We start from the raw sequence: 24,253 nt of genomic DNA on the forward strand, positions 1-24,253 counted from the left end.
TGCTGGCTTATGGTCCAAGGTCATTCCCTCAGCCTTAGCCTTGGTGGGGGGTTACAGCTTCTGATACCAGGCAGGTCGGTTCCCAACAATAGAGTATTCTCAGGGTAAATGCAGAAAACAGTCAGGTTCTGCAGAGAGGAGAGCATTCTTTGCTCAGCTTCTGGCGGGGAACTGCCAGCCCCCTGAAGTGCTGTGGTCCCGTAAGGAACGCTTCCCCTGCCTTTGCCACAGCTGCCCAGCCGTCTGCAGTCCTCTGACACAGCTTCTGACGGAGCCCCTCAGGTTCACCTCTGTGGGGCTCAGATTGCTTCTGATGAACAAAAGGTTTGGATTGCTTGCATGTGAATTGTTTTTAATGTCTTTAAAAAATACTTAACTTTTTTAGAGCACTTTCAGATTCACAGCAGTGTCGAGCAGAAAGTACAGAGAGTTCCTTTAAAGCGCACCCCCGTGCACACACACAGGCTCCCTCCCCACCGCCAACCCCCTGAACCGGAGTGGCGCTGCGTTCGTTGTGTCGATGGGCCTGCATTGACATTATCACTTAGTCCGTAGTGTACATGAGGGTTCGTTCACTCTTGGGGTCGTGCATTCTAATGCTTTTGTGTTTTTACTTGAACATCATTTCTTTCTAACATTCTTGTGGTTTTACTTGCATGTCCTTTCTTAAAGAAATTTTTTATCCTTACCTGCGGACGTTTTTTCATTGCTTTTAGAGAGAGAGGAAGGGAGAGTGGAAGGGGCAGAAGAAACATCGATGCGAGAGAGAAGCATCGATTGGTTGTTTCCGTATGCACCTGGAGCAGGGATTGAACCCACAGCCTAGGTATGTGCCCTGACTGTAAATCGAACCCACAACCTTTTGGTTATGGGACTACGCTCTAACCAACTGAGCCACACAGGCCAGGGCTACATCATTATTTCTTACACTGCTTAGAATTCTGTTGTACCTTCCACTGTTTAACCAGTTGAACATTTCAATAGTTTTAATTATTTCATGGTATTAACAATTCTTTAAAGTATGAAACTCACTAGACATGTTTGCTGACTTAGCTGAAGTCAAGCAAGTATAGAAGGTAAGTCTTGGCTGACTTATCTTCTGAAGATAAATTCCTAAAAATACAATTGTTAAGTAAAAAACTACATTGTACATTTTCATCTTTGGTAAATTTTCTTTAACAGACCTCTAGAAGGATTGTACTGATTTACGTAAATGTCCCAAGTGCCTATTTCTCTCCAGCTTTTTAAAACTGGATATCGTTAAACTTTTAAGTAGGCTTTCCCCATTGTCATAGATGAAACTGGTAGTTCACCATGTCTGTTTGCACGTTATTCATTCCGGCAGCACGTTTTGAGTCAGGAGGCTGGAGGGAAAGCGCACTATTGCATTGCAGCTAAAATTGATAGGGAAGTTTTGTCTGTCTAACGAGAAGACCTTAACGTAATGTTGTTGAAGAATTTTTTTGTTGTCACTTTTAAATGAGGGTAGTGCACGCCCCCTCACAGAACTGTTGGGCTACAGATTGGATGGTGTACATGAAATTACTTGACATGGATGTTGCTAGCTCAAAACATTAATGGAATCTGAACATTGAAGAAAAACACTTGAATTACCACGTAGAGGATAGAAACATTTTTTGACAGTTGCCTCCTTCTTAAAAGATTACCAGTGTTTCATTTTCACTTAGAATATTTTCTCTTCTAATGTATCAGCTATATTTTGAACCAAAAAAATAAGATTACTGGTGGTAGAGGAACCCTGAAATTGCCCTCTGCGTGCTGTCCGAGTTCCTCGCTCCTGGAAACGCACTGGGGGAGAATGCCCTGCGGGCTGTGCGGACCTCCTGTCTCGCCTCCTTTCACAGCCCTTGTGACTGTCTAAACAGGTGGGGGTGTGATTAGGTGTCGTCCGCCTCCAGGAGCAGACAGGGAAAGTGGGAAATGGTGTGTAGATCGTATTGTGGGACGTCCAGCAAGCCAGGGCCCCAGAGAAATCAGGGTGAGAAGGAGCCTCAGACCATAGGACAAACTGGAGCTGCTGCGGTGGAGCTGGGACCTCACCCAGGACAGGGCCTGCCCCCCGGAACAGACGTGTTAGAGCCGCAGGAGGGGAGGGGCGTCTGCAGCCGGTACTGGGGGCTCTAAGGCTCTAAGGCTCTAACCCTCCAGGGCTGGTCAGGATGAGGGGGGCGGCCCTCAGCCTGGGGCTCTACGGTGGGAAGGGGTGTCTTAATTCCTGGGCGTGGTTTTGGCCGAGCAAATTGGTTCCCGCAGAGAGACCGGGTAAGGACCTCCTCACAGGCAGACAGTTTAGGATTCAGATGATGGTATGTTTGCACGAATTGAATGAGAATTGTTTTTTTATTTTACAAACTTGAATTTATATATACAATAGGACATGTAAACAGCGAGGAAGGGTGTAAGTTAAAACCCTCATCACCACCCCTAAGGACACCGTGCTTTACACTTGGGTGGTTCTTTGCAGTCCTTCTTCTGTATGTCTTGAGTATTTACTTTTGAATGTGTTTTTAAGTTGGAGTGGGCACTACATTTTCAGTCTAGGTCATTTTATGACTGTTTGGAAACGACTGGATTAAGTTGAGTGGAAGTTGGGTGGTCTGGAAATTATGTTCTGTTTGACAGAATCAACACTCATGTTTGATGGTAGGGGCAGAAAGGAGGTCCGGCCTGGTAACCTGGGAAGGGCTGAGGGTGGGAGGAGGCGCCGGAGAGAGGCAGCGTAGAAAAGCAGGCGTGAGGAAGGGGGCCGGCGTGGGGTCCCGGCTCTGACCCAGTGACGTGAGCGTGCTGGTAGTACGACTGGCCTCCCTCGGTGCCCTCGTGTATAGGGGGTTAGTGACATCGTGCAGGGCTCTCGTGGAGGCCGACATGGTGAAGTAGCACATCCAGCAGCATCTCCTGGACCAGTGCTTGACGTGGAGGTGCTTCCCTTCCCTCGGGTCTTTCTCTCTCAGTAGAGGGTTCCCGTCTGAGAGGTGCCTTGTCAGCATGGTTTCATAACACCTGGTGTGTGGTTGGCTGCTCTTGCTTTGTTAAAAGGGACCGTTTTATAAATTTGAATGCAAAAAACTATTGATTACGTGGAAATAGTCCTCCTTTGGATCAAGTCAGCTGAGTATTTCTTTCTTGGTTATCGTAAAGATGTGGAAATAGATTTGCTGTGTATCTTCTGTTGAGCCCGGGGGCGGGAGTTTCACCTGCCTTCTCGTTGTCTTTGAAGAGAGGGATTCTGGTTGGTCTCCAGGGTCTCTCCACTACCCCAGCCTAGTGGTGTGATGGCACTTTTGCAGCCTTGTAATTTGTAGCTTACATTACACAAAATTCTTTCACTTTTTAGAGACTAGGTTTTGTGTGTCAGCTACTGAAATTAATTGGAAACTGAGGTTTGACCAGCTGAGATAGTAAATTGTATATAAACACATTTTTATTGCAGTTCATACTTGTAGGCTTAGACTCCCAATAAGAACAAGAAAGCTACCTGGTATTTTAAATGCGTGTGTGTGGTGATGGGAGGGGAAGGGCGGGGAGGGGAGGGGAGGGGCTTAGCTTCTCAGGGAGCAGACCTCCACTGCCTTCATTCAAACTTAGGTTTTCGTTCAGAAGGTTAACTTGCTCTCCTCACCCTCTTCCCTTGTTTACTTGGAGATTATACTTAGATCTATGGAGACAAAGTAGAAAATTTAGATAAACAAAAGGAAAAAAAGGAGTAATCTCACTGTTCAGAGAAAACCATCGTTAACATTTTTACTTCGGTTTCAGATTATTTTTTTTTCATATACATTCACATGTCTAAAGCAAAAATGGTATCATATAAGCCATACTTTCTGTAAATCGCTTTATTCAATCATCAATGTATTGTGACTGTGTTTTATACAAATAGTATATTTCCATAACTTCTGATTATCTTTGTGTTCTTCTAGTAATAGAAATATTGTGTGCTTATTGGAAGAATTCTTAAGGAATGTAGAACTATCTAACAGCAAATAAGTTTTCACATGAGCCAGTTAATCATTTATGCAGTAGTGCTTTTTTAAAAATCTATTTTCTGTTTTATGTTACTTTTCATTGAATCTTCATTGTATTGTTTTCCATTGCCATTGAGCCCCCTTGCAGTAGACTGTTTAACACTTGTTTAGTGTCCTGCTATGTGCACGTGTTAGCGCAGTGACCTGGCCCGTGGAGTTCTCCACGTAGGAGTGACCTGGACACGGTCTGCAGTGAACCTCGCTGCTGCGCACGCATGTCTCTGTGCAGACACCTCGACTCCCTGCCCTGTGATCTCACAGGCATACGGCCCTACAGGTGTTAGCGTGCGTGTGCCTGTTAGTTAGGGTGTTTCTGTTTCTGTTTTTGTCAGGTACTGCTAAATTCCACCTGAAAAAGTGATTCCAGTTTATTCTTTGATCAGCATTGTCCTTAAGAAACAATTTTCACCAGTTTGATAGGAGAAAACTATTTAATTTGAAGTTATTTTTGATTATTATTATTTAAATTTAATTTTTATCTTCGCAGGGTTTGGACCATGTGTATTTCTTTGTGAGTTACTTGTTTGCACATTTTAAAAAACGGAAATGCTCATTTTTTTCTATAAACTTAAGTATTTTAGTTTAAGTGTGACCTAGCAGATGCCTTAGTCCCTTTTGGACCAAAGTGAGCTACATATAAAGAGTTCACTCAAGTAGCACAGCTTGCTATTTGCACAGGTTTGTGTTGACCTGGGAGCCAGGAAGTTCCGGTTTCCCTCCCTCCTCTCTCCCCTCTCCCTCCTCTCTCCCTCCCTCCCTGCCTTTTGCCCTCTCTCTCTAATATCAATGAAACAGAAACAAACTTTTACCCTGAATTTAGTAATAAGTAACTAATGCTTTTGTTAAATGTTAAAGACAGACAATGTTAAAAGACCAATTTTCCTTATTTTATCATGCTGACGAACATGATAGAAATGTCTCTCAAACATTTTTAAGTCAAGCAGGCTATAATATTTTGGTGTGTAAAGTTTTAACGTTCAGTTTTGCACTGGAATGCTGTCTCTTCATAACATGCCATTTGGGGGCAACTCTTTCTCTTCGTGTTGAATGGAGAGGAGTGCGCGTGTGGCGTGGCCGCCTGTCTTTAGAATGGTGTGGGTGGGCGTTTTAGTAAACAACCAGTTTCTGAATCTACTGAGTGGGGTACTGTAGGACAGTGAGATGAACCCCCTTGGCACCTACGGTGGTTAAATAAACCAGCTGCAAAGCTCCTTCTAGCATGGTTCCTGTCACGGAGTAGGTGCTCAGTAAGTGGTGGCAGTCACACATTTGTATGTAATGCTGTCCTTTCATCCACCTCATAGTTATTTATTGAGAGCCTGCTCTTTGCCAGGCACTGGTCAAGGTAGGGTGGGTACTGCAGGGTAGGGAAAGGCCAAAAAATGCCTTCTGCTTCGGGAGCTGGTACTCTGCTGTGGGGGGACGGGCGCTGAGTAAGGTAAGTAGATGACCCCGTACTTTGAAAGAGTGTAAGCGCCGTGAAGGAAAGTGAGTGGAGGGGCTGGCTGGGCTGCTGATGGGAAGAGGAGGATCTGCAGTTTTAACCAGGGTGGTCAGGGAACAGACGGATGAGCAGGGGTCAAGCGGATCTGGGGTTAAGTCCGTCTTTGCTACTAGTTATTTGGGCAGCTTTGGGAGAACTGCTTAACTTTCGATCCTCAGTGTTGACGTGCTATAAAAGGATAATAAGGAATCTGCTGCATAGGGCTGAATGAGATCATATGGGAAGCAAGCAGCAGGATGCCCGACACCTGACTCCCAAGGGAAGGGAGGTCCGGTGAGTGCCCACTAGTGAGACGCAGGCCTGCTGGAGGGCGGAGCTGCTCGCCTTGTTCGGGAGGAGGGCTGCGGGTGGAGAAGAGAGTTTTGTGTGGGTGGGGGCGACAAGAAGAAATGGGTGGCGGGAGTCTCGGCTGTGTATGTGCAGGGCAGAAATGGAAGCATCGAGGTTCTTTTTTTCTTTCTTTCTTAAGAGAAACTAAGAGACTCATTTTCTTTGTTTTGTGTTTGACAAGTCTGTCACCAGTTGATTATGTAATTTTATTTTAGTGCCTGATCAAGACTTTTACCGTCTAGTTTTGGGAAAGTAAAACATGTATGTATGTAAATATGTATGTACAAAGAGAAAGTTAAAAATAATTGCTAAGTAGATTTTCTCTAAAAGGGAGGATTGTTAAGCGCTAGAAGCACCTGGGAGAAGGAACTGGCTGCGGCTGGATGGATGATCAGGGAAAGCCTCTTGCGAGAGCGCATTTGATGTGACCCCTGAAGCGGGGGGGGTCTTGTGTTGGAGGGACACGGGTGTTCCCCAGAGGATGTTCCATTTCCGTAGCGCCTCAGTCGTGACAGGTGCCCTGGGTAGGGGAGGGTTTAAAGGTCAACCGCATTGGCAAAAGCATCACATCCCGTCATGCACGTGGAGGGTCACACTGCCTGTTTACCCACTGCAGTTCCTATTAGCCCCGAAGGGAAGGGACCTGTCCAGGTACGGAGCCCGTGGGACTGGGTGACACGCACAGCAATCAGCGGGCTCGGGGCGGGGGGGGGGGTTGCTGCCAACTCCCTCTTCCAGCTCTGTCTTCAGGGAGCAGAGCTGTCGCTCGTCTTCATGAACATCTTTGTGGAGCATTTGGAGGTCACCAGCGTATTTATTTACTGCAGCTCTTGAAGTTGAGGAGAAAATCACTCACACAAGCCCAGATAGAGAAATAACTAAAGAGGAATGCACAGTTTGGGATCTCAGTTTCCATCTTTTATTTTTCTTTCCCCTGTTGCTTATTTATTTTGTTTCTGTGAACTGCTTTATGGTGTTTTTACATATAATGAAAAAGAACTGTCTTAAAGGTTGAAAATGGAAACATTGTAAAGTTACCGCCATTTTAACAAAGGCGTTTTCTTTCCCCTTCCAAGGTATATTACCCAAATTTGGGATGGATGTGCATTGACGCCACCGACCCAGAGAAGGGGAACTGGCTGCGGTATGTGAACTGGGCGTGCTCAGGAGAAGAGCAGAATTTATTTCCCCTGGAGATCAACAGGGCCATCTACTATAAAACTCTAAAGGTAAGAGTGTCAGAACCGGTCTGCTGTTGTTTGCTCTATTTTGCAAATATTGTCCTTAGTTGTGACTGACCGTAATAGCTTTGCAGGCCTTGAAAGGATCGCTTCTGACAGCGGTAGGCACGTCACAGTCTGTGGTTGACCTGGCCAGTCGCCGCCCCTGCATGTGCGTGCATCAGGGCAAGAAAGCACGAAGGTCTGTTAAGTAATCACGTATCGCACCTTTGTAGATGCTCATGAGTTAAGCATCTGGCAGCTGCTTCCTCCTCCTAAGATGACAAATGCATTAGGAACTGTCTGATGGGCAGATTTAGTCAGCTGCAAGAAACTGTCCATAGCTACGGTGGTTCGTTGGTGAGACGCACGGAGTCGGACAGTCCTTTTGTAGGGTTTGCAGTGAGGTCAGAGGTCACTCAGTATATTCGGGGAAGTTAGTGTTAGGAAGCGTTGAGCGTGGCTGCGTTTCTGCACTACGCAGGCCCCTCTCTGCTCCCTTGTCACGTCTTCTCCGAAGGCAAATCTGTGCTCACTGTGCACAGACATGTTCTGGAAGGCGGCGTCCTGAGGCTCTGAAGGTAGATGATTGCGGCTTTTTGAAATAGATGCATTTGCTAAAACTGCTGAAGGCAGATTTCTCTTTATTCGCTTACTTTCATTAAAAATGTCATGGATTGGCCTTGCCTGGTGTGGCTAAGTGGTTTAAGTGCCGGCCTGTGAACCAAAGGGTCTCCGGTTCGATTCCTAGTCAGGGCATGTGCCTGGGTTACAGGCCAGGTCCCCAGTGGGGGATGCATGAGAGGCAACCACACATTGATGTTTCTCTCCTTTTTATCTCTCTCCCTTCCCCTCTCTCTAAAAATAAGTAAATAAAATATTTTTTTAAATGTCATGGATTTTTTAAAAGTCCATGATAATTCTTCCTGTGGAGTCGAAAACTAGTTGAGCAGGCGTTTAGGATGATTGGCAGCATTGCGGCTTGCTGGGTTTTGCCTGTCTGGTACACTAGGGCCTCTGGAAGTCCAGTGAGCATATACCTGCCTAATTTTCCTGCCACCTTTAGCCGATTGGACTTGCCTTCTGCCTCATATGTACCCACATCCTTGCTTCCAATCCCTGTAGGAACTACATTTTCTCATTTAAAACTTCTGCAACTTCTTTCTCTTTTCTTTCTTCTGTGTTGTAATAGCACGGTTTTCTAGTAGAGGTGTGCAGGTGTAACTGTACAATTTTGTTATACTGGAATTTGAAATTAGGTTCAGGAATTCATCGTGTCTCTCAGATGTATTTGAAGTGAGGGTTGCACCTGGCTGGGTCGGTGGGGCAGAGTCCTGTCGGGGAGGAAATGCCAGCAGGGGTTGACTCCGACGTGGGCAGGGGAGTAGAAATGAGGTCACAGGGGAGATACCAGGGCACTTTGAAGTTTCTTCATCAGACTGTTTGTCTCCGTAGCAAGTCTGAGACACCTTGAGGAGCAAGAGAGAGAATTTAAGAGAGTGAACTCTGAAGCCTGACTTCTGGATTAGATCCTGGCTTGCTCATGGCCCGAGGGAAGTCACTGTAACTTGACTAGCGGTGTAACTTTAGGCAAGTCGCCTTTCTGTGCCTCCGTTTTGTTATTAGTAAGGTTCAGATAATAATAGCATGGACTTCATAGGGTGATCATGGCGGCGTCATCGGTGATTACAGGTAGAGCTCTAGTGCGTAATAAGTGCTAGGTAAATGGTAAGTGCTGTTTTTGGCGCGGTATTGTGGGGTCGCGGTTGGGGTGGGGCCTGTAGCTGGCTGCTTGTGAGCAGGTTTTGGCTTCCAGATGTGTGACCCTGAGAAGTAAATTAAACTGTCTTAGTTTTTTCATCTGTAAAAATGGAGGTAAGAGTAAAAATAATACTTGCAGTCGTGGTGAAGACTCAACAAGATGGTATGTGTAGGGTTCTGTGAAGTGTCCCAGTCCAACGCCAGCACTCACCGTTCGTTGCCCACCAGCCGTCCTGCTGCTGCTGTTTTTACCCGTCTCCGTCTGCAGCGGCGCAGTCCTGGTCTCTGCAGACACCCTGTTCCCGACCTTTGCAATTTGCTCATGCACGCTCGAGACCTTTCGGGTTTCTTGCTAGTGACTATCTGACTACAGATCAGGCTTTCTGTGGGTTAGATTTTGTAAATAAATGACATCTGATGTTCTGGGCACTGCGTCACCTTCTCAACCATCACCCAGGTAGTTGGAAAATCCCAGTGCTGGTTTTGTTTGTAATGCGATTAAAAAGTATTTCAAATTTCTGGAAGTTAACTGTTAGCCCGCTATCCACTCATTCTTCTCTGTATTAGTTTAACAAATATTTATTGTCTAGAATGTACCAGGTATTCTTCCGTAGTAGTGAACAGAACAGATAAGATCTTGGGTCTCATGGAACTTCCTATTTATGGGGGAGGAGGCAGATAATACGCAAGTGAAGAAGCAGTCAGACTAATTTCAGATAGTGAGAAGTGCTTTGAAGACCATCAGATGTGATGGGACTGGGTAGGGGGAGGGCTGCTTAAGCTCTGGTGGGTCAGGGAAGACAGGACATAAGGAACCCCCTTGCCGTGCGCGGCAGCCACCCAGAGATCTCTGCCGGAAGAGCAGTCCGGGAAGACAGGCCCCCACAGAGGCAAAGACACTGAAGTAGGAATAAGCTAGATTTTTTAAAATAAGGACCGAAACAAAGGCCATTGTGTCTGGAGCAAGGGGAGGAAGAGTAAATGAGGCTGGTAAGTTGGGCAGGGGCCCCACCAGGTGCGGTGGGTGCTCAGAAGGGAGAAAGAAGTGTGGGTTTTGGTTTTCAGTTCAGTTCACTCATTTGAGAGTTCAGGCTTCTGGCCTGTGACTTTTAAAAGGTCATATAGGGGAGTAGATTGTGGGTGGGAAAGCATGAACATGCTTTTTGTGTTCCTGTTAATTCTGGAGGGTTTTATTTTGAACTAGTGTCAGAAATCTTTAGAACTCTTGCCTCTGCCTATTCGGTCTGTTAGAATTTCAAGTTCATATGTGTTGGTGTTTAGAGAAGAGAGTATGCTTGGTTATGTAAGGCCTGTCAGAACCCAGAGGAAAAGCTGGGAATGTTTAAAGTCTTTCTGTGTATTTTTTTGTTAAACATCAAAATATAATGTATGAAAAAGAGGTTGTTTGGACTTTTGATTTTTTAATTTTTTTGTCTTATTTTTTAAACTGTTATTCTGTTACAGTTGTCCCCACTTTTCCCCCTTTGCCCCCTTCTGCCCATCCCACCCCCACTTCCACAGTTAGTTCCCACACTGTTGTCCATGTCCGTGGGTCATTCACACACGTTGTTTGTCTAGTTCCTTCCCCTTCTTTCCACCATTATCTCCCCTCCCCCCCACCCCCGTCACTTTCAGTCTGTTCCATGTTTCCATGCCTGTGGTTCTATTTTATTCATTTGTTTATTTTGTTCATTAGATTCCTCTTATAGGTGAAATCATATGGTATTTGTCTTTCACTGCCAGGCTTATTTCACTTAGCATAATATTCTCCAGTTCCATCCATGCTGTTGCAAAAGGTAGGTGTTCCTTCTTTCCTTCTGCTGCATAGTGTTCCATTGTGTGAATGTACCGCAGTTTTTTGATCCACTCATGTACTGATGGGCATGTAGGATGCTTCCAGCACTTGGCTATTGTAAACAGTACTGCTATGAACATAGGGATGCATAAGTTGGTGATTCAAATTGGTGATTTCAAATTGGCGATTCGGGATTCTTAGGGTATATTCCTAGCAGCAGAATTGCTGGGTCAAAAGGCAGTTCCATTTTTAGTTTTTTGAGAAAATTCCATACTGTTTTCCACAGTGGCTGTACCAGTCTGCAGTCCCACCAGCAGTGCACTAGGGTTCCCTTTTCTCCGCATCCTTGCCAGCACTTGTTCCTTGTTGGTTTATTAATGACAACCATTCTGACAGGTGTGAGGCGATATCTTACTGTGGTTTTAATTTGCATCTCTCTGATGGCTAGTGATGCTGAGCATCTTTTCATATGTTTATGGGCCATCTGTATGTCTTCCTTGGAGAAGTGTTTATTCAGGTCGTTTGCCCATTTTTAATTGGATTATTTGTCTTTCTGGTGTTGAGTCATAGGAGTTCTTTATATATTTTGGAAATCAAACCCTGTCTGATGTTTCACTGGCAAATGTGTTCTCCCATATGGTCAGTTCCCTTTTCATTTTGATGATGGTTTCTTTAGCCATGCAGAAACTTTTTAGTTTGATGTAGTCCCATTTGTTTATTTTTTCCTTTATTTCCCTTGCTCTAAGAGATATATCAGCAAAAATATCACCACATAGGATATCTGAAGTATCCTATGTTTTCCTCTAGGACTTTTATGGTGTCATGACTTATTTTTGTCTTTTATCCATTTTGAGTTTATTCTAGTGGATGGTGTAAGTTGGTGGTCTAGTTTCCTTTTTTTTTTTTTTTTTTTGGCATGTACCGGTCCAGTTCTCCCAACACCACTTATTGAAGAGCCTTTCTTTACTCCAGTGTATGCTCATGCCCCCTTTGTCAAATATCAACTGGCCATAGAAACGTGGGTTTATTTCTGGGTTCTCTGTTCTGTTGCATTGATCTATGTGTGTGTGTGATTATGCCAGTACCAGAGTGTTCTGATTACAGTGGCCTTATAGTACAGTCTGATATTGGGTTTGGGTTCTGTCCTACTTCGTTCTTCTCAAGGTTGCTGAGGCTATTCATGGTCTCTTTTGGTTCCCTATACATTTTTGAAATATTGTTCTATATCTGTGAAATATGCCATGGGTATTTTAATAGGAGTTGTGTTGAATCAATAGATTCCTTTAGGTAGTGTGGACATTTTAATGATATTAATTCTTCCATTCCATGAACACAGTGTATGCTTCCATTTATTTGTGTCTTCCTTATTTTCTTTCTTTAGTGTTCTGTAGTTTTCCGAGTACAGGTCTTTTACTTCCTTGGTTAAATGTATTCGTAGCTACTTTATTTCTCTTGTGGCTAGAGTAAATGGGACGTTTTCTCTAGTTTCTCTTTCTGATTATTTCATTGCTGGTATACACAAATGCCACTGATGTCTGAATATTGACTTTGTATCCCGCTCTTTTGCCAAATTCACTTATTAGGTTGAGTAGTTTTTTGGTAGAGACTGTAGGGTTTTCTACATGTACTATATGCTGTCTGCAAATAATGACAGTTTTACTTCCTTCTTCCCAATTTGGATGCCTTCTATTTCTTTTTCTTGTCTGATCACTGTGGCTAGAATTTGCAGTACTATTTTGAATAAGAGTGGTGAAAGCAGACACCCTTGTCTTGTTCCTGATCTTAAGGGGAAAAGCTTTTAGTTTTTGACCATTGAGTATAATGTTGGCTGCAGGTTGCTCGTATATGGCTTTTTATTATGTTGAGGTGTGCTCCTTCTGTTCCCACTCTGCTGAGTGCTTCTGTTATAAATGGGTGCTGGGTTCTCTCAGGTGCCTTTTCAGCGTCTATTGACAAAAATGTGGCACGCTTCACGAATTTGCACGTCATCCTTTCACAGGGGCCATGCTAATCTTCACTTACTCTTTCAGTTTTAGTACGTGTGCTGATGATGCGAACACGGATTTATTTTTTGCAGGTTTATACTTGCTGTGTTTAAGAACAAATAATTTTTTTTAAGTTTTGACTTATAAAAAGAAAAACTACAGAAACAAACAACCATTGATTTAAAAAGATATATTATTTTCTTCTTCATAAAGATCGGTTATCTGTATAGCTGTTTCAGTGTGAAGTTGGGAAGTATATAGCCCAATAAGATAATGATTTCCTTAGTTGCTAACGGTTTTGAAGATTATTCAATGGCTAACAAATCACATTTTTTTAATCTAGTTATTCATGAGGTCATTAGCCATTTAGAAACTTTATAATATGTTTAGGTGAAAACACATTCTGGTATGTTTTTATCTTGTTCGTTTTGGCAGACAGAAGGGTGCCCACCTGCGTAAAGAGTTTGTGTTGGTCCAGACCTCACCCGGTGGCTAGGACAGTGGCACTCCGAGGACTGCAGCGCGACGAGCACGGAAGCTCGGGCTCTGTGTCCAGGAAGCGCCTGGGAGGGGTGCGGTGCTGTCCGTCCCCAGTGTTGTGCCTATGCGGTTGGGTTCGGAATAAGTCGGGAATACATTTTTTACTCACTCCTCCCCATGTTCTTTTTACTTTGGCTTATTTAAGTCTTTATGTATTTCTGTGAACTCTAATCATTTCCAGTATTTTATGATACCACCGTGTCATGAATATGTAACTTAACAATAAAAAATAGAGAAGAAAACTATACATTTGGAATCATAAATGGTTTATTTAAATAAAAAGCCTGTTTCTTCACAGAAACAGATGAGCTCATCAGGGTGCCAAAAGGCATCTGTAATGGTTATTTTAACTCAGGACATCTTATATGCAAATAATTCTATTGCTCTTCAAACTTTTACTAAGTTTTAGCATCTGTTGATGATTTTTGCCTGAATCAGTTACTACTGTGATTATTGCCAAGTTGTGATTTTCTAAATCCATTGTTTTTTTAAAATGAATTTATTGGGGTTACATTGGTTAATAAGCAATATAGTTTTCAAGTGTATAATTCTTTAATTCACCATGTGTATGTTGTATTGTTTACCATCTAAAGTCTTGTCTCCTTCCATCACTGTCTTCCTTTACCCTCTTCTACCTGCCTCCATTATTTCTTCTTCATTGATTATCTGGGATCTGCTTTAAGGAAGAGCTTTCCTTATTTTTTTACTTGTGCATTCATTTGTTCGTTCATTCATTCATTCATTTATATTAGTGTGGACTCATTGATTCTTATTTTATGCATTAGACTTTAGGCGGGATGTTACCTGTGAGATCCTGTTGGAACTTTTTGAACAGTTGAGTCATGGTGAGAGAAACCAATAGGCCATTTCCTTAAATTCTGTTTAGGAGTGTCATCTTTGTACTCGGTGTGTTTTTTTTCTTCAGGGCCTAGTTCTAGGTGTAATCAGATTGTGGGTGGTGTATGTCCTCACTGCAGACATGGCTGTTAAGGATTAATGTTTTAGCAGTATAATACATGTGAGGTGTTGTTACATACTTCCTTCTAAATTTAAAACAATTAAATGCTAATGTTATTAAGGATTTCCAAGTACATATTTCAAATTTCTTGAGTGGAGTAGAACTATCTTGGAACTGGAGAGATGGCAGAGATGAACACTGATATCCCTGGGAAACCCCAACTTTGTTAAGAGAATTTAAGTTGTCGTGTAAACTCGGTGTGTGGTACAGAGGGCAAGACGGTAAATTGTCCGCGGGCGCGAGCAGGTCGTTCCCGTGCATGGATCATATACCGCCAGGAGGCTTGCGTGCCCTCTGCTTGCAGCCTTCCCGTGATACAATTAGCGGCGACTCTAAGATGTGCAGTGGCATATAGTTCTTCCTTGTCGTGCTTAACTTGCTCTTGGAATCTGAACTGTAAACTGGTAATTGGATTTCAGCACTTCTCTCCCAAACCTCCTGGTCCTTTCTAATTGTGCTTTAAAAGTCTCATCAGCTAGATTTCGTGGGCAAAATGGTTCCGGGTTTGTTTGTTTGGTTTTTCCTTTTGCGTGGGTAGTCGTGAGGCTTTGAACGGTAAGATTCGGCAGCATATGGCAGTTCTGAGTTTAAAGCGATCTCGTTTAGTCAGATCCTTAGACCGCCCTGCGGATCCCTGAGAGGAGGCTGCGGGAAGTGAGGTCCTCCTTCCAGCAGAGGGTCCCTTCCCGCAGCCTCCCAGCCCGCAGGAACCCTTCCTGCCTAGCTGGCCGAAGTCTGGCAGCCCCGCCCCGCCCCCGCCCTACCAACAACCACCGCTCTGATTGGGCAGGGCCCTGTCTCTTCTCTCTCTGCAGCCAATCGCGCCGGGCGAGGAGCTCCTGGTCTGGTACAATGGGGAAGACAACCCCGAGATAGCAGCTGCGATTGAGGAAGAGCGAGCCAGCGCCCGGAGCAAGCGGAGCTCTCCGAAAAGCCGGAAAGGTAGGAGTCTGCCACCGCCAGTTCCCCCTCTGCTCCTGGGCTGGCCAGATCCGGGCTTGGGCGGAGTCTGCAGCTCTCAGTGACCTTTTCCGGACCGGCTGCCGGCGTGATCTGGTCCCCCTCCCCCCGGGCCGCTGCTGAATCACGGCTCCGGACGCCACTTGGGCTCTTTTCTAAACTTGGGGCTGGGAATCTGGGCGTGAAAAAGTGCGCGGACCCCAGCGCGGTCTGAGGGCTAGTTGTCACTGCACTCACGGACGTCAAAATAGCTGGACCTGCGGGCGCGAGCAGCAGCCCGTCTCTTCAGAGCGGTGCACTCCGGGCATATTAGTTTTTTGTGCTATTTGCCAGCGAACGCGTCATAAAAATGTGTTCCTACAGTGACATTTCCAGGTCCGCAGATTCGGTGCCCTTGTGTCCACCCGGGACTGTGCGGTAAGGGCCGGGCGCGCTGTGGCTGATGAGCTCGCGTTACCCGGAGGGCAGAGAACTGGCCGCTCTGGGCTGTACACTGCAACTCCGTGCGGGCGGGCGGGCGGGGACTGTCACTACTCCACACAGGCCGGGCCCTGTCACTGGGCGTCACTCCGCACTGCTCCGCGCTCCCCCCACCTCGGCCACGCCACTGCGCTCCTCTCCGGGATGGTCCGGCCACTCTTCTCCATCCCACTCCACGCCAAGGCCAGGCCGCGCCACGCAACATTGCAACACTCTTAGGGGGAGGCTAAGGTCTTAGCACAGCAGATCTTCCTGAAATTAGGCCATTAACAAAATGGAAGTTGAAGAGCGTGCTGTTCTGTCACTTTTGACTCAACTCCAAGAGTTTTGTTTTACGATATTTTCAACCCAAGGTAAAGCGTAGTCACCCTTAGTAAAGGGAGGGGATCCTGGTAGGAAAATAGTTGGGTTGGATGTATCATATTTCTAGCTGGCATTTTGACACGTTGTTGGGATTTTTTTTTTTTAAGGAAGAATTTTAATGTGAGTTTGTGAATCTTTTGTAGGGCCTAGTTTGACTGTATTCCAGGGCACAATATGGCAGTTTCTTGCTAATATAAAACTTTTTATTTTTTGCTTGCCTTAGTCTTAAGTAAATTTTTGTAGTTATTTGAACCTAGGAGTTACTCCTTATTAACTCAGTACATTGCGAAGTAATCCGTGGAAGTGATACTGCAAATAAAATCACAACATAAACTTGATTTTGGAAAAATGTAAAAATAGTACTTAAAAGTGTAGGCAAGAATTCCTTTTTGGTTTTTCTGTCACATATTCTTTTGTATTTCACAGTGTCATAGGACTACAACTAGCTCATCCAAGGAACAGTTTTGGGCCTTTTGCTAAGTACTTACTTGTTCTTTATTTGACGAAGTGATTTTGTTGCTGTTTTAGGTCATTGAATACTTTGCCCTGAATCAGATGACCAGGGTCTAGAAAATTCCCAGTTTTTTTTTTCTGCTGCTGCTGCTACTTTCTCTCTCTTTTCTTTTCTTTTCTCTTTTCTTTTCTTCCTCTCTCTCTCTCTTTTGCTGTTTTAACTGGGTATTGAGGTTTTGTTGACATTAGGCTTAGTGCATAATTGTTTACAAAGTGTTCACATAATTCAGCCTGTTCCTTTATTTAGTGTTCATTTTGTTTATAACTAAATGTCACCAGCCTTTCCAGGTGAGTTGTGATTTGCAGGGGTTGGAGTTTGGGAGGAAGGGAAAATGTTTACCCCTCTGCTAAGCATAACTAGCTCATATATTGAAGCATATTTATAGGTTAATGGAAACCACTCTAAGGCTTTTCTGTTTGGCGTACTTTGGCATGCATATTTAAAACATTTTACTGCTTTTTGCTTTTCTTTTTAATTCCTTAATTTTTTAATCTATTCATTTAGTTTGGGAAAAAGAACTGAAAATAAACTTTTTGTTTATTAATGATTAATGAACTTACACATGTTCATTTTCATGCCTGTGTAAATTACTGAGTTTTTATGTCGAGTTAAGTGGTTCATATTTCTTTTTATCCTGCTATTATTTTTATAACTACTCTGAGCAACATATAACCCACTGAATCTTAGGTTTTAATTAAAATACTTGAGTGAAGCTCACTATTGGAACTTAGTCTGTTTTGAACAGCTTACTGGTAAAAAGTCATGTTTGAACTTTATGACCTAAAATTTGGAGAGTTTAAATAATGAGTCAAGCTGTTTTGTTTTTAAATTAAGTACTCTGTGAAAGCTAATTTACAGCTTTGAAGGACCTGAAATGGGGGACTTTTTATATGAACTTGGTTCTATACAGGTCTTTTCTGTGTGTGTGACCTTGGACATTTTAATATCTTTTCAGTTAGCGATGTCAGTGAGTCAATCAACATACATGTCACGCAGTAGCAGTGTTAACTTAGTATTTCTGAAGGCCAGATGTTGAAGACGCGCAGGCTGACAGGTAGATGGACAGTAGACCCAACTTCCCCCTGAGGCAGGCAGACAGAAACAAAGGGCTGAATTCTGCACAGTTCTGGGCCTCGGCTCCTTTGCACGGCAGCTGCTCTGCCTACAGCTGTGCGTGCATGTGGTGCCTTTCAGAATTCATCAGATTGCTGGGGGGGTCACGAGGCGAGTTCCAGGCAGTGAAAAGTCCCAATTCGTTTACATCCAAGGGGGTCCCTTCCTCTCCTCCTGTGTCTCTGTCTCGCAGTCCTTGATATTTGTTAAGCCCCTGCCGCGTGCCAGGCATTCTGCGAGGTAGTGCTGGGCAGTGATGAGAGGAAAAGAAGCGGTGACTCTTCTCACGGCACCTGTAGTGCAGCGACAAACGTTAAATCAATAAGCTGCTGATCAAGCGCCTAGATGCTTGGCACGGACTGGGCCTGCAATAAATATATTCGTTGGTTGGCAAACAAAGACCCACACAAACCTGTAGTGAAGGAAGGAACACGGTGTTGTGAGAACACAGTGTGTATTGTCTCTGACCAGGGAGCGTGCGGTTTGCCAGAGGCCAGCGACGTGCACACCTTGGGCATTTTGAGCTAGAACTTTGGATTCTCGGCTTTGTAATTCAGTCTGACTTCTTACATGTTTGAACAGGAGAAGTCCCTCGGGTGGGACAGATTAAACTTTTCAGGTATAGAGGAAGGGAGGGTTTTTATTGTCGGGTGTTTCTGATTATTTTAATTTGAACCATAGGGAGGTTATAATCTGTAAAGTAGCAGAAGGGCCAAATTTGGGTGCATTTACCATTTTTTCCACTTCAGTCTCCTATTTGTTAGTATAAAATATTGAATTTACTTGTTAGCAATAAACAATGACTGTGGGCAAACCTTTTTTTTTTTTTTTTTTGGCAAATGTTCTTTTCAAATCCGATAGAATATAATTGCAGAATGTATTGTTGCCCTCCCCTCTTTTGGCTCCATGAGAGCCCTATGTGAACTTATTTCACTCTAAATAAACAACAGGGGCTTTATACAAATGGGTTTGATGGAAGGAATGAAGAATGCAGGGCCCCTCGGTTTTTAGCAGGCGACTGGGCAGATCCTGTCCCCTCTCTGGGGCATCATTTTCATAGCTGTGAAAGTGGGCGCCTCGTGCTCACATGGATGGGCCTTGTGCTCCGGAACGCCACAGGGCTGCTGTCAGAGCAGATGAGATAAAAACGGAGCAGCTCTTTGTGGCCTCTGAGTCCGTGGTGCTTGGGCCACCGACAGAATGCAGCGGCCAGCTACTTAGGTGTTTCTTGCAGAGGAGCCGCCGAATTTGTGGCTCAGTCCATCAGCCAGTGGTCACCGGTGTTTGTGGAGCCCCCGTGGGAGGTCAGGAGACTTGGTGGGTCTCTCCCCCTCCCTTCCCGAGGCAGAGCCTCCCCCTGTGCCCGGTCAACTCTTTTGAAGGCCTAGTTCTAATCTATTGACTTTCCTATTTGCTGCAAATTAGTAGGGAATTAGAAAGGGAGAGTTACTTGCAGCAGGTGGTGGTGGTGTTGCTGATCGCGGAGCGGTAAAGAGGACAGGAAGCGTGTTCGAGAGTCAGGAGTGAACGACAGAGGGCACAGGTCCTTAAGGTCACTCAGCAGTTCAGGTGGAGCTTTATAAAAATTGTAAATAGCCCCTGAGAGTATCAGCTCGTTTATAGTACTTATCTAGGTGACTTTTAGACACCACAGAACAGTTAAAAATTATAATCCGCATAAAAAGGAAATATACTTCATCTGTCTCTATAATCAAAATCATTCGAATAAAAAACCTTGGTGTTGTGACGAACACTCAAGTTCTTTGACACTGTACATATTTGAAGTTCTTTTTTCAAAGGCAACGAAGCGTATAAAAATTTATAATCACTTTAGGGAGTTAAGGGATCCACAAGATAACGGTCTGAGGTAGTTTATTTTATTACATTTTATTTATGTTTTTTAATTTTTTTAAGTGCTACACTAAAGGACCATTGGTGTGGAGAGAAGGAAAGGGGAACTCTGGGCTGGGCTGGCTGGGGCGTCTTCATCTAGACGGAGGGGCAGGATGGGGGCGTCTCAGGACAGAGAGAGCAGGGAGGGGAGCAGGGGAGCCCTGGGGACCGGGAGCAGGCCCCAGAGTTGTGAGTGTGAGGGTGGTCTCCCCCCAGTCACTTAACAAACAAGTGCCGTATGGTGTCAGACAGGACGCAGTCCGGGTGCTGCAATTCTAGGTCCCTGCTCTCAAGGAACTGACATTCTAGAGAGGGAGGGAATCTTCCAGCAAGATGCGCAGGACAGGTCTTCGTAATGTCACTAGAGTGAGTGTGTGTGAAGTGTGCGTGACTGCAGATGGGTAGCCAGCAGTGGCTTTTTGGAGGCCATGACATGAATGATGCAGAGTGGGATCCATCAAGTTCAGGGGCTGAGAGCTCCAGGAAGAGGGACAGTTTGGGCGTTACTACTAGCATTTTGGGAAATGTATTGCTGGGACGGTGCCTAGTGAGGGCCACCTAGTAACTCACACAAGTATTTCTGAGTTATGAAACCCAGTGCTGCAAATAGACACCTTGGCTTCTCTTCCCCCAGGCACTGCATTTGGGGTCTGGGTTGGTAGGGAGCGTTGGAGAGATGGCTCACAGCTACCCAGGGGGGAGCTTAACCGTTTTATTGCAGCTCGAGGCAGGTCAGACTTGCACTGGGTGTTTCCGTTGGTGTGTATGGGGTCCAGGACAGGGAGGGGCCACGCAGGAGCCTTTTGGGAGAGGAGGCGATGCTGCTTCGTGGCCACAGAGTGAAGCGCAGTGGGAAGGACCTGCAAGAAGGAAAGGGAGGAGGGGAAGACAAGAGCAGTGCACGAGGTGGGGAAAGAAGAACTCACACGGACTTGAGGGCACAGGACACTGCCAGACAACAAGTAGAAGCCGATGGGTGCAGCAGGAGGCTCTGATGGAGACTCACAGCCGTGGGCAGAGGCGTGTGGCACTGCTGCCGGACGGTCCTGAGGCTGGCTGGTCGCTGCCTAGAGCCGTGCTCTCTCTCCCACGGGCACTCAAGTTGGCCTGGGCTTCTGTGGCATCCAGACCACCTTTGTGGTTTGTGCCAGCCCCGACGAGGATGTGGAAATGCGGGGGGTGGGGTAATTTGTCCAAGTGAATGTCAATCGGAACTCCAGCCCAGGTGTTCCATGCCCGTTCCTCCAGAGAATGCAGCTGCCTGTCCACTTTCCCGTGTGGCGGGCAGCAGCAGAAATGACGACGTGGGTTCCATCGAAAGTTAAAATTAGCGGTACGTTTAATAAAATGCAGAGAACAGGCGGGCCTGGGTGGAGCTTGCTCTCCTCCCCTTGCATAGCAGCGCCCAGCTCTTCCAGGCTCCTTGGCCAGAGCTGAGGGGCAGAAGCCTGACCGTGGTGCCCGTGGGTGGTGGCAGACCAGTCTCGAGCCTGCAGCCTGGGGGTGTGGTAGGCAGGCCCGCTGTCCACTCCTCACAGGTGCTCACCATAGCTCTGGCTGGCAGGGGCTGGAGCGGGGTGGGGGCAGTTGGAGGTGGCTGTGTTTCTGCGGAAATGCCACCCCAGCCGCAAATGCTGTGTGGCTGCAAGACTGTTGTCATACACCCGAGTGAAGGGTTTCCTCGTCCCCTCTTGTAGCTCTGCTGCCTTGTAGTTGAGTGATGTCCTTGCTGAGCGCTGGGTGTCCCGTCCCTGATGGTCGCCTGCCAGGTGGTTTGCTGCTGCAGTTGCGTGGTCTGTTTTTGAAAGCTCAGAACAGTTTTAATATTTTCCCGACAGTAAGAGTCAGAATTTCAAACTTCCTAATTCTGCTGCTACTGAATTGCCCCAAATTTAGGTAAATCATTTGGTCAGTATTTTTGCTTTGTGCCTTTGATTCTTATGTTATAACCTTGTTAACAAGGAAATTTATGTGGATTAACTAAAAATTTCTAAAGCATTTTGCAAAATGTTTACCCATATTTTGGTGAATGACCTTAAAAAAATCCTGAAGTATGCTGTGATTGAAAACATCAGAATTGAATGAATTAGGAAATATGCCACGTTCTGTCTATACCCAGGTGGCTGTTCTGGTTCTCCTATCCCTATGTAAATTGGAAGGTGAGCCTTGGCCTAATACAGGAAAAAAGTTTGATTATGATTACATTTCCCTCCCTTTCCCCTCCCCTCCCCCTTCTTCTCTTCTCTTCTCGTCTCTGCTCTTCTCTTCTCTTCTCTTCTTTTTTGTCTTCAGAGAGAGGGGGAGGGAAAGAGAGAGAAGGGGAGAAACAGCATTGTGCAAGAGAGAAACAGTTTCCTCTCACAGGTCCCCAACTGAGGACCTTGCCTGTCATGAAGGCAGGTGCCCTGACTGGGAATCGAACCAGTAATCCTGTGTTTTGCAGGCTGGCTTTATTCTTTCTTTCTCTCTCCCTTCTCCCCTCCCTCCCTCCCTCCCTCCCTTTCTCCCTCCCTCTCTCTCTCTGTCTCTCTCTCTTTCTAAAAATTTATTGAGTTTTAGAGAGGGAAGTGGGCAGGGAGAGGGAGAGAACAAACATCGATTTATTGTTCCACTTACTGATGCATTCATTGGTTGCTTCTTGCATGTGCCCTGGCTGGGAATCGAACCTGCAACCTTGGTGCATCTGGACGATGCTGTAACCAACTGAGTGACCCGGCCAGGGCCTGAAGTTTGGTGTTACTAATGTTAATATTTTGGGTGATGTTTAGGGAGGCTGAATGACATGTAGAAGCAAGAGTTATTTGAAACCACTACTGTTGTTTCTCAAAGTGAAAAAGATAGAACTGAAGGCAGCCATGTTTTTTAACCACTCAGATTAAACCAGTGTCAGGCATTACAAGAATTCTTGGCCAGATTCATTCATTGTGATGTATTTTGATATGGACATACCTCATAATTTGACATTTGTCTGCACATTGTGTATGTGACGAATCATGCTTTCTGTTGGTGGCAACTGTGACAGCAGTTGCTTTCATTTCCACAACACGCCTTGCAAGTGCCTAGTGCTGTATTTGGGGCTCTATGTGAGAACAGTGCCCAGCTTAGATAGTTTCAGTTAAGATTTTTTGATTTACAATCGTGCAAAAGTGACGATGCATTCGCTAGAACCTAGCTAGGTTAAGTTGTGTTTGGTAGGTTAAACGCATTCTTGACTATGGTATCTTCAGCTGACTGTGGGTTTATCAGGAAGTGACCGCACTGTAAATGGAGGCGCGTCTGTGCATCATTGCTGATCTCCGCAGTCGCCCCACAAAGCAGCGAGCGTTGCCCTCTGTGGACAGGGAAGCCGATGCTCAGAGAGGGGTCACGTGGTTTGCTCGTGTTCACCCAGCTACTAAATTACTTGGCTTGGCCTAAATGCAGTTTTCATTCATGATGTTTCTAAGTAGAATAGTTATACCGAGTAAGTAGCAATGTTTTAGAAGACTTGGCCAATTAGCCAAGATGAACTTTCACTACCTACTTTAGAATCACCCCCTTTAATCCCAAATAATAAGGCAGTGTAATGTGAGTCAGTGACGTCTTCGGTATCAGAAAGCTACATTATGATGAGATCCAGCGCTTTCCGTTATTCTTGCTTTGGGGGCTTATGGGATGAACAGATTCGTTACATTCCTTGAAGTACCTCAGACAGCTTTTAAAAATGCTGACAGATTACATTTTATTTCTTGCTGGCTGTTGTCTGTTCTTTAGCAACATATTTGTTGGTTTGAGCTTCTTATGAATATTTCATTTCTCCTAAGTTTTCTATGATTTTTGAAAGCAGTTGAGAAACCACAGGAACAGAGTGAGCTGGCTGCTCCTGCAGGGTGGGGGGTGGGGGGCGGGGGCGGGCCAGGAGGGCGGAGCTCCTGACGATGTCAAGGTGTTTGGCTGCCTCCTCTGCACCAGTGCGTTTTTTTTGTTGTTGTTGTTGTTGTTGAGAATGGCCAAGTGCTGAGAATGACTGAGTGAAATATAATTTTTAACATTTTCATAAGCTGAGTTTTATGGATCTTGAACATGTTGTAATTAACATACACTCTAAAAATTAAATATAGAAACCTTAAGTGGAATTCTGATTTGTTTGCGATTATAATTGAGTCAAATGGTGCTTGTTCTTCGTTTCTTTCACTGTTTTCAGTAAAAGATAGGGGTTTTGTTGTTTATTTTTTTGTCAAACGCTTGTGGGGGGTAGCTGTTTATTTTTTACTTTTTCCATTAAGAGGAACTCATTTGAACTGTTTGGAGCGGTACCGGCTGAAGAGGTTTGGTTGGGGATGGAGTGTGCGGCTCCGGGGCCTGACTCATTCCCGAGGAGAGCAGAGAGGAAGTGAGGAGGGGAAGGGAGTTGCCCCAACCTGTCCCTGCGCGCCCTCGCCTTTCCTAGCGAAGGGCAGGGGTTGCTTTCTTCATTGTATTCATTTCACAAAGAGTCTTTAGGATGCGCATATGTTTACAGAATTTTAAAAACTTCTCGAATTTGAAATAAAATGTAAAATGGCCTTTTCTACCTGCAACTTTTGCTGAGCCGACTTTATTCAGTTGTTCTGTACTGGTTTGGGAGGCCACGGTGGACGCGACAGGACTGCCGCTCAGCGATCTGGGTTTCCCTTCTTCAGATTGCTTAGGCGTTTTCGTTTCTGCCCTACCCTCTTCTCTAAAAATTAGGTAGCAGTCACTTTGTTTGGA

The 24,253-nt window shown here is 45.1% G+C and overlaps 1 protein-coding gene and 1 non-coding gene across 6 annotated transcripts in view; one reads left to right on the forward strand and one right to left on the reverse strand.

Annotated features, from left to right (window-relative positions):
- The window catches only part of PRDM2 (PR/SET domain 2), a 111,432-nt gene that overhangs the window by 35,434 nt on the left and 51,745 nt on the right, over window positions 1-24,253 (forward strand). For 4 of the 5 annotated variants that reach the window (XM_045858538.1, XM_045858539.1, XM_045858541.1 and 1 more), the window contains 2 exons: window positions 6,957-7,109; window positions 15,015-15,141. In XM_045858538.1, the coding sequence (XP_045714494.1) occupies window positions 6,957-7,109; window positions 15,015-15,141 (280 nt within the window). Of the gene's footprint in view, window positions 1-6,956; window positions 7,110-15,014; window positions 15,142-15,269; window positions 15,577-24,253 lie in introns of those variants that run through there. The other variant, XM_045858543.1, reaches the window with a different exon arrangement.
- Window positions 12,611-12,716, reverse strand: LOC123832399. The gene has a single exon (XR_006788053.1). It is a non-coding gene; the product is annotated as a U6 spliceosomal RNA (small nuclear RNA).

Source organism: Phyllostomus hastatus, unplaced genomic scaffold (genome assembly GCF_019186645.2).
Source record: "Phyllostomus hastatus isolate PE091 unplaced genomic scaffold, TTU_PhHast_1.1 phas_scaffold_182, whole genome shotgun sequence".
In the NCBI taxonomy this organism is placed as follows: Eukaryota; Metazoa; Chordata; class Mammalia; order Chiroptera; family Phyllostomidae; genus Phyllostomus; species Phyllostomus hastatus.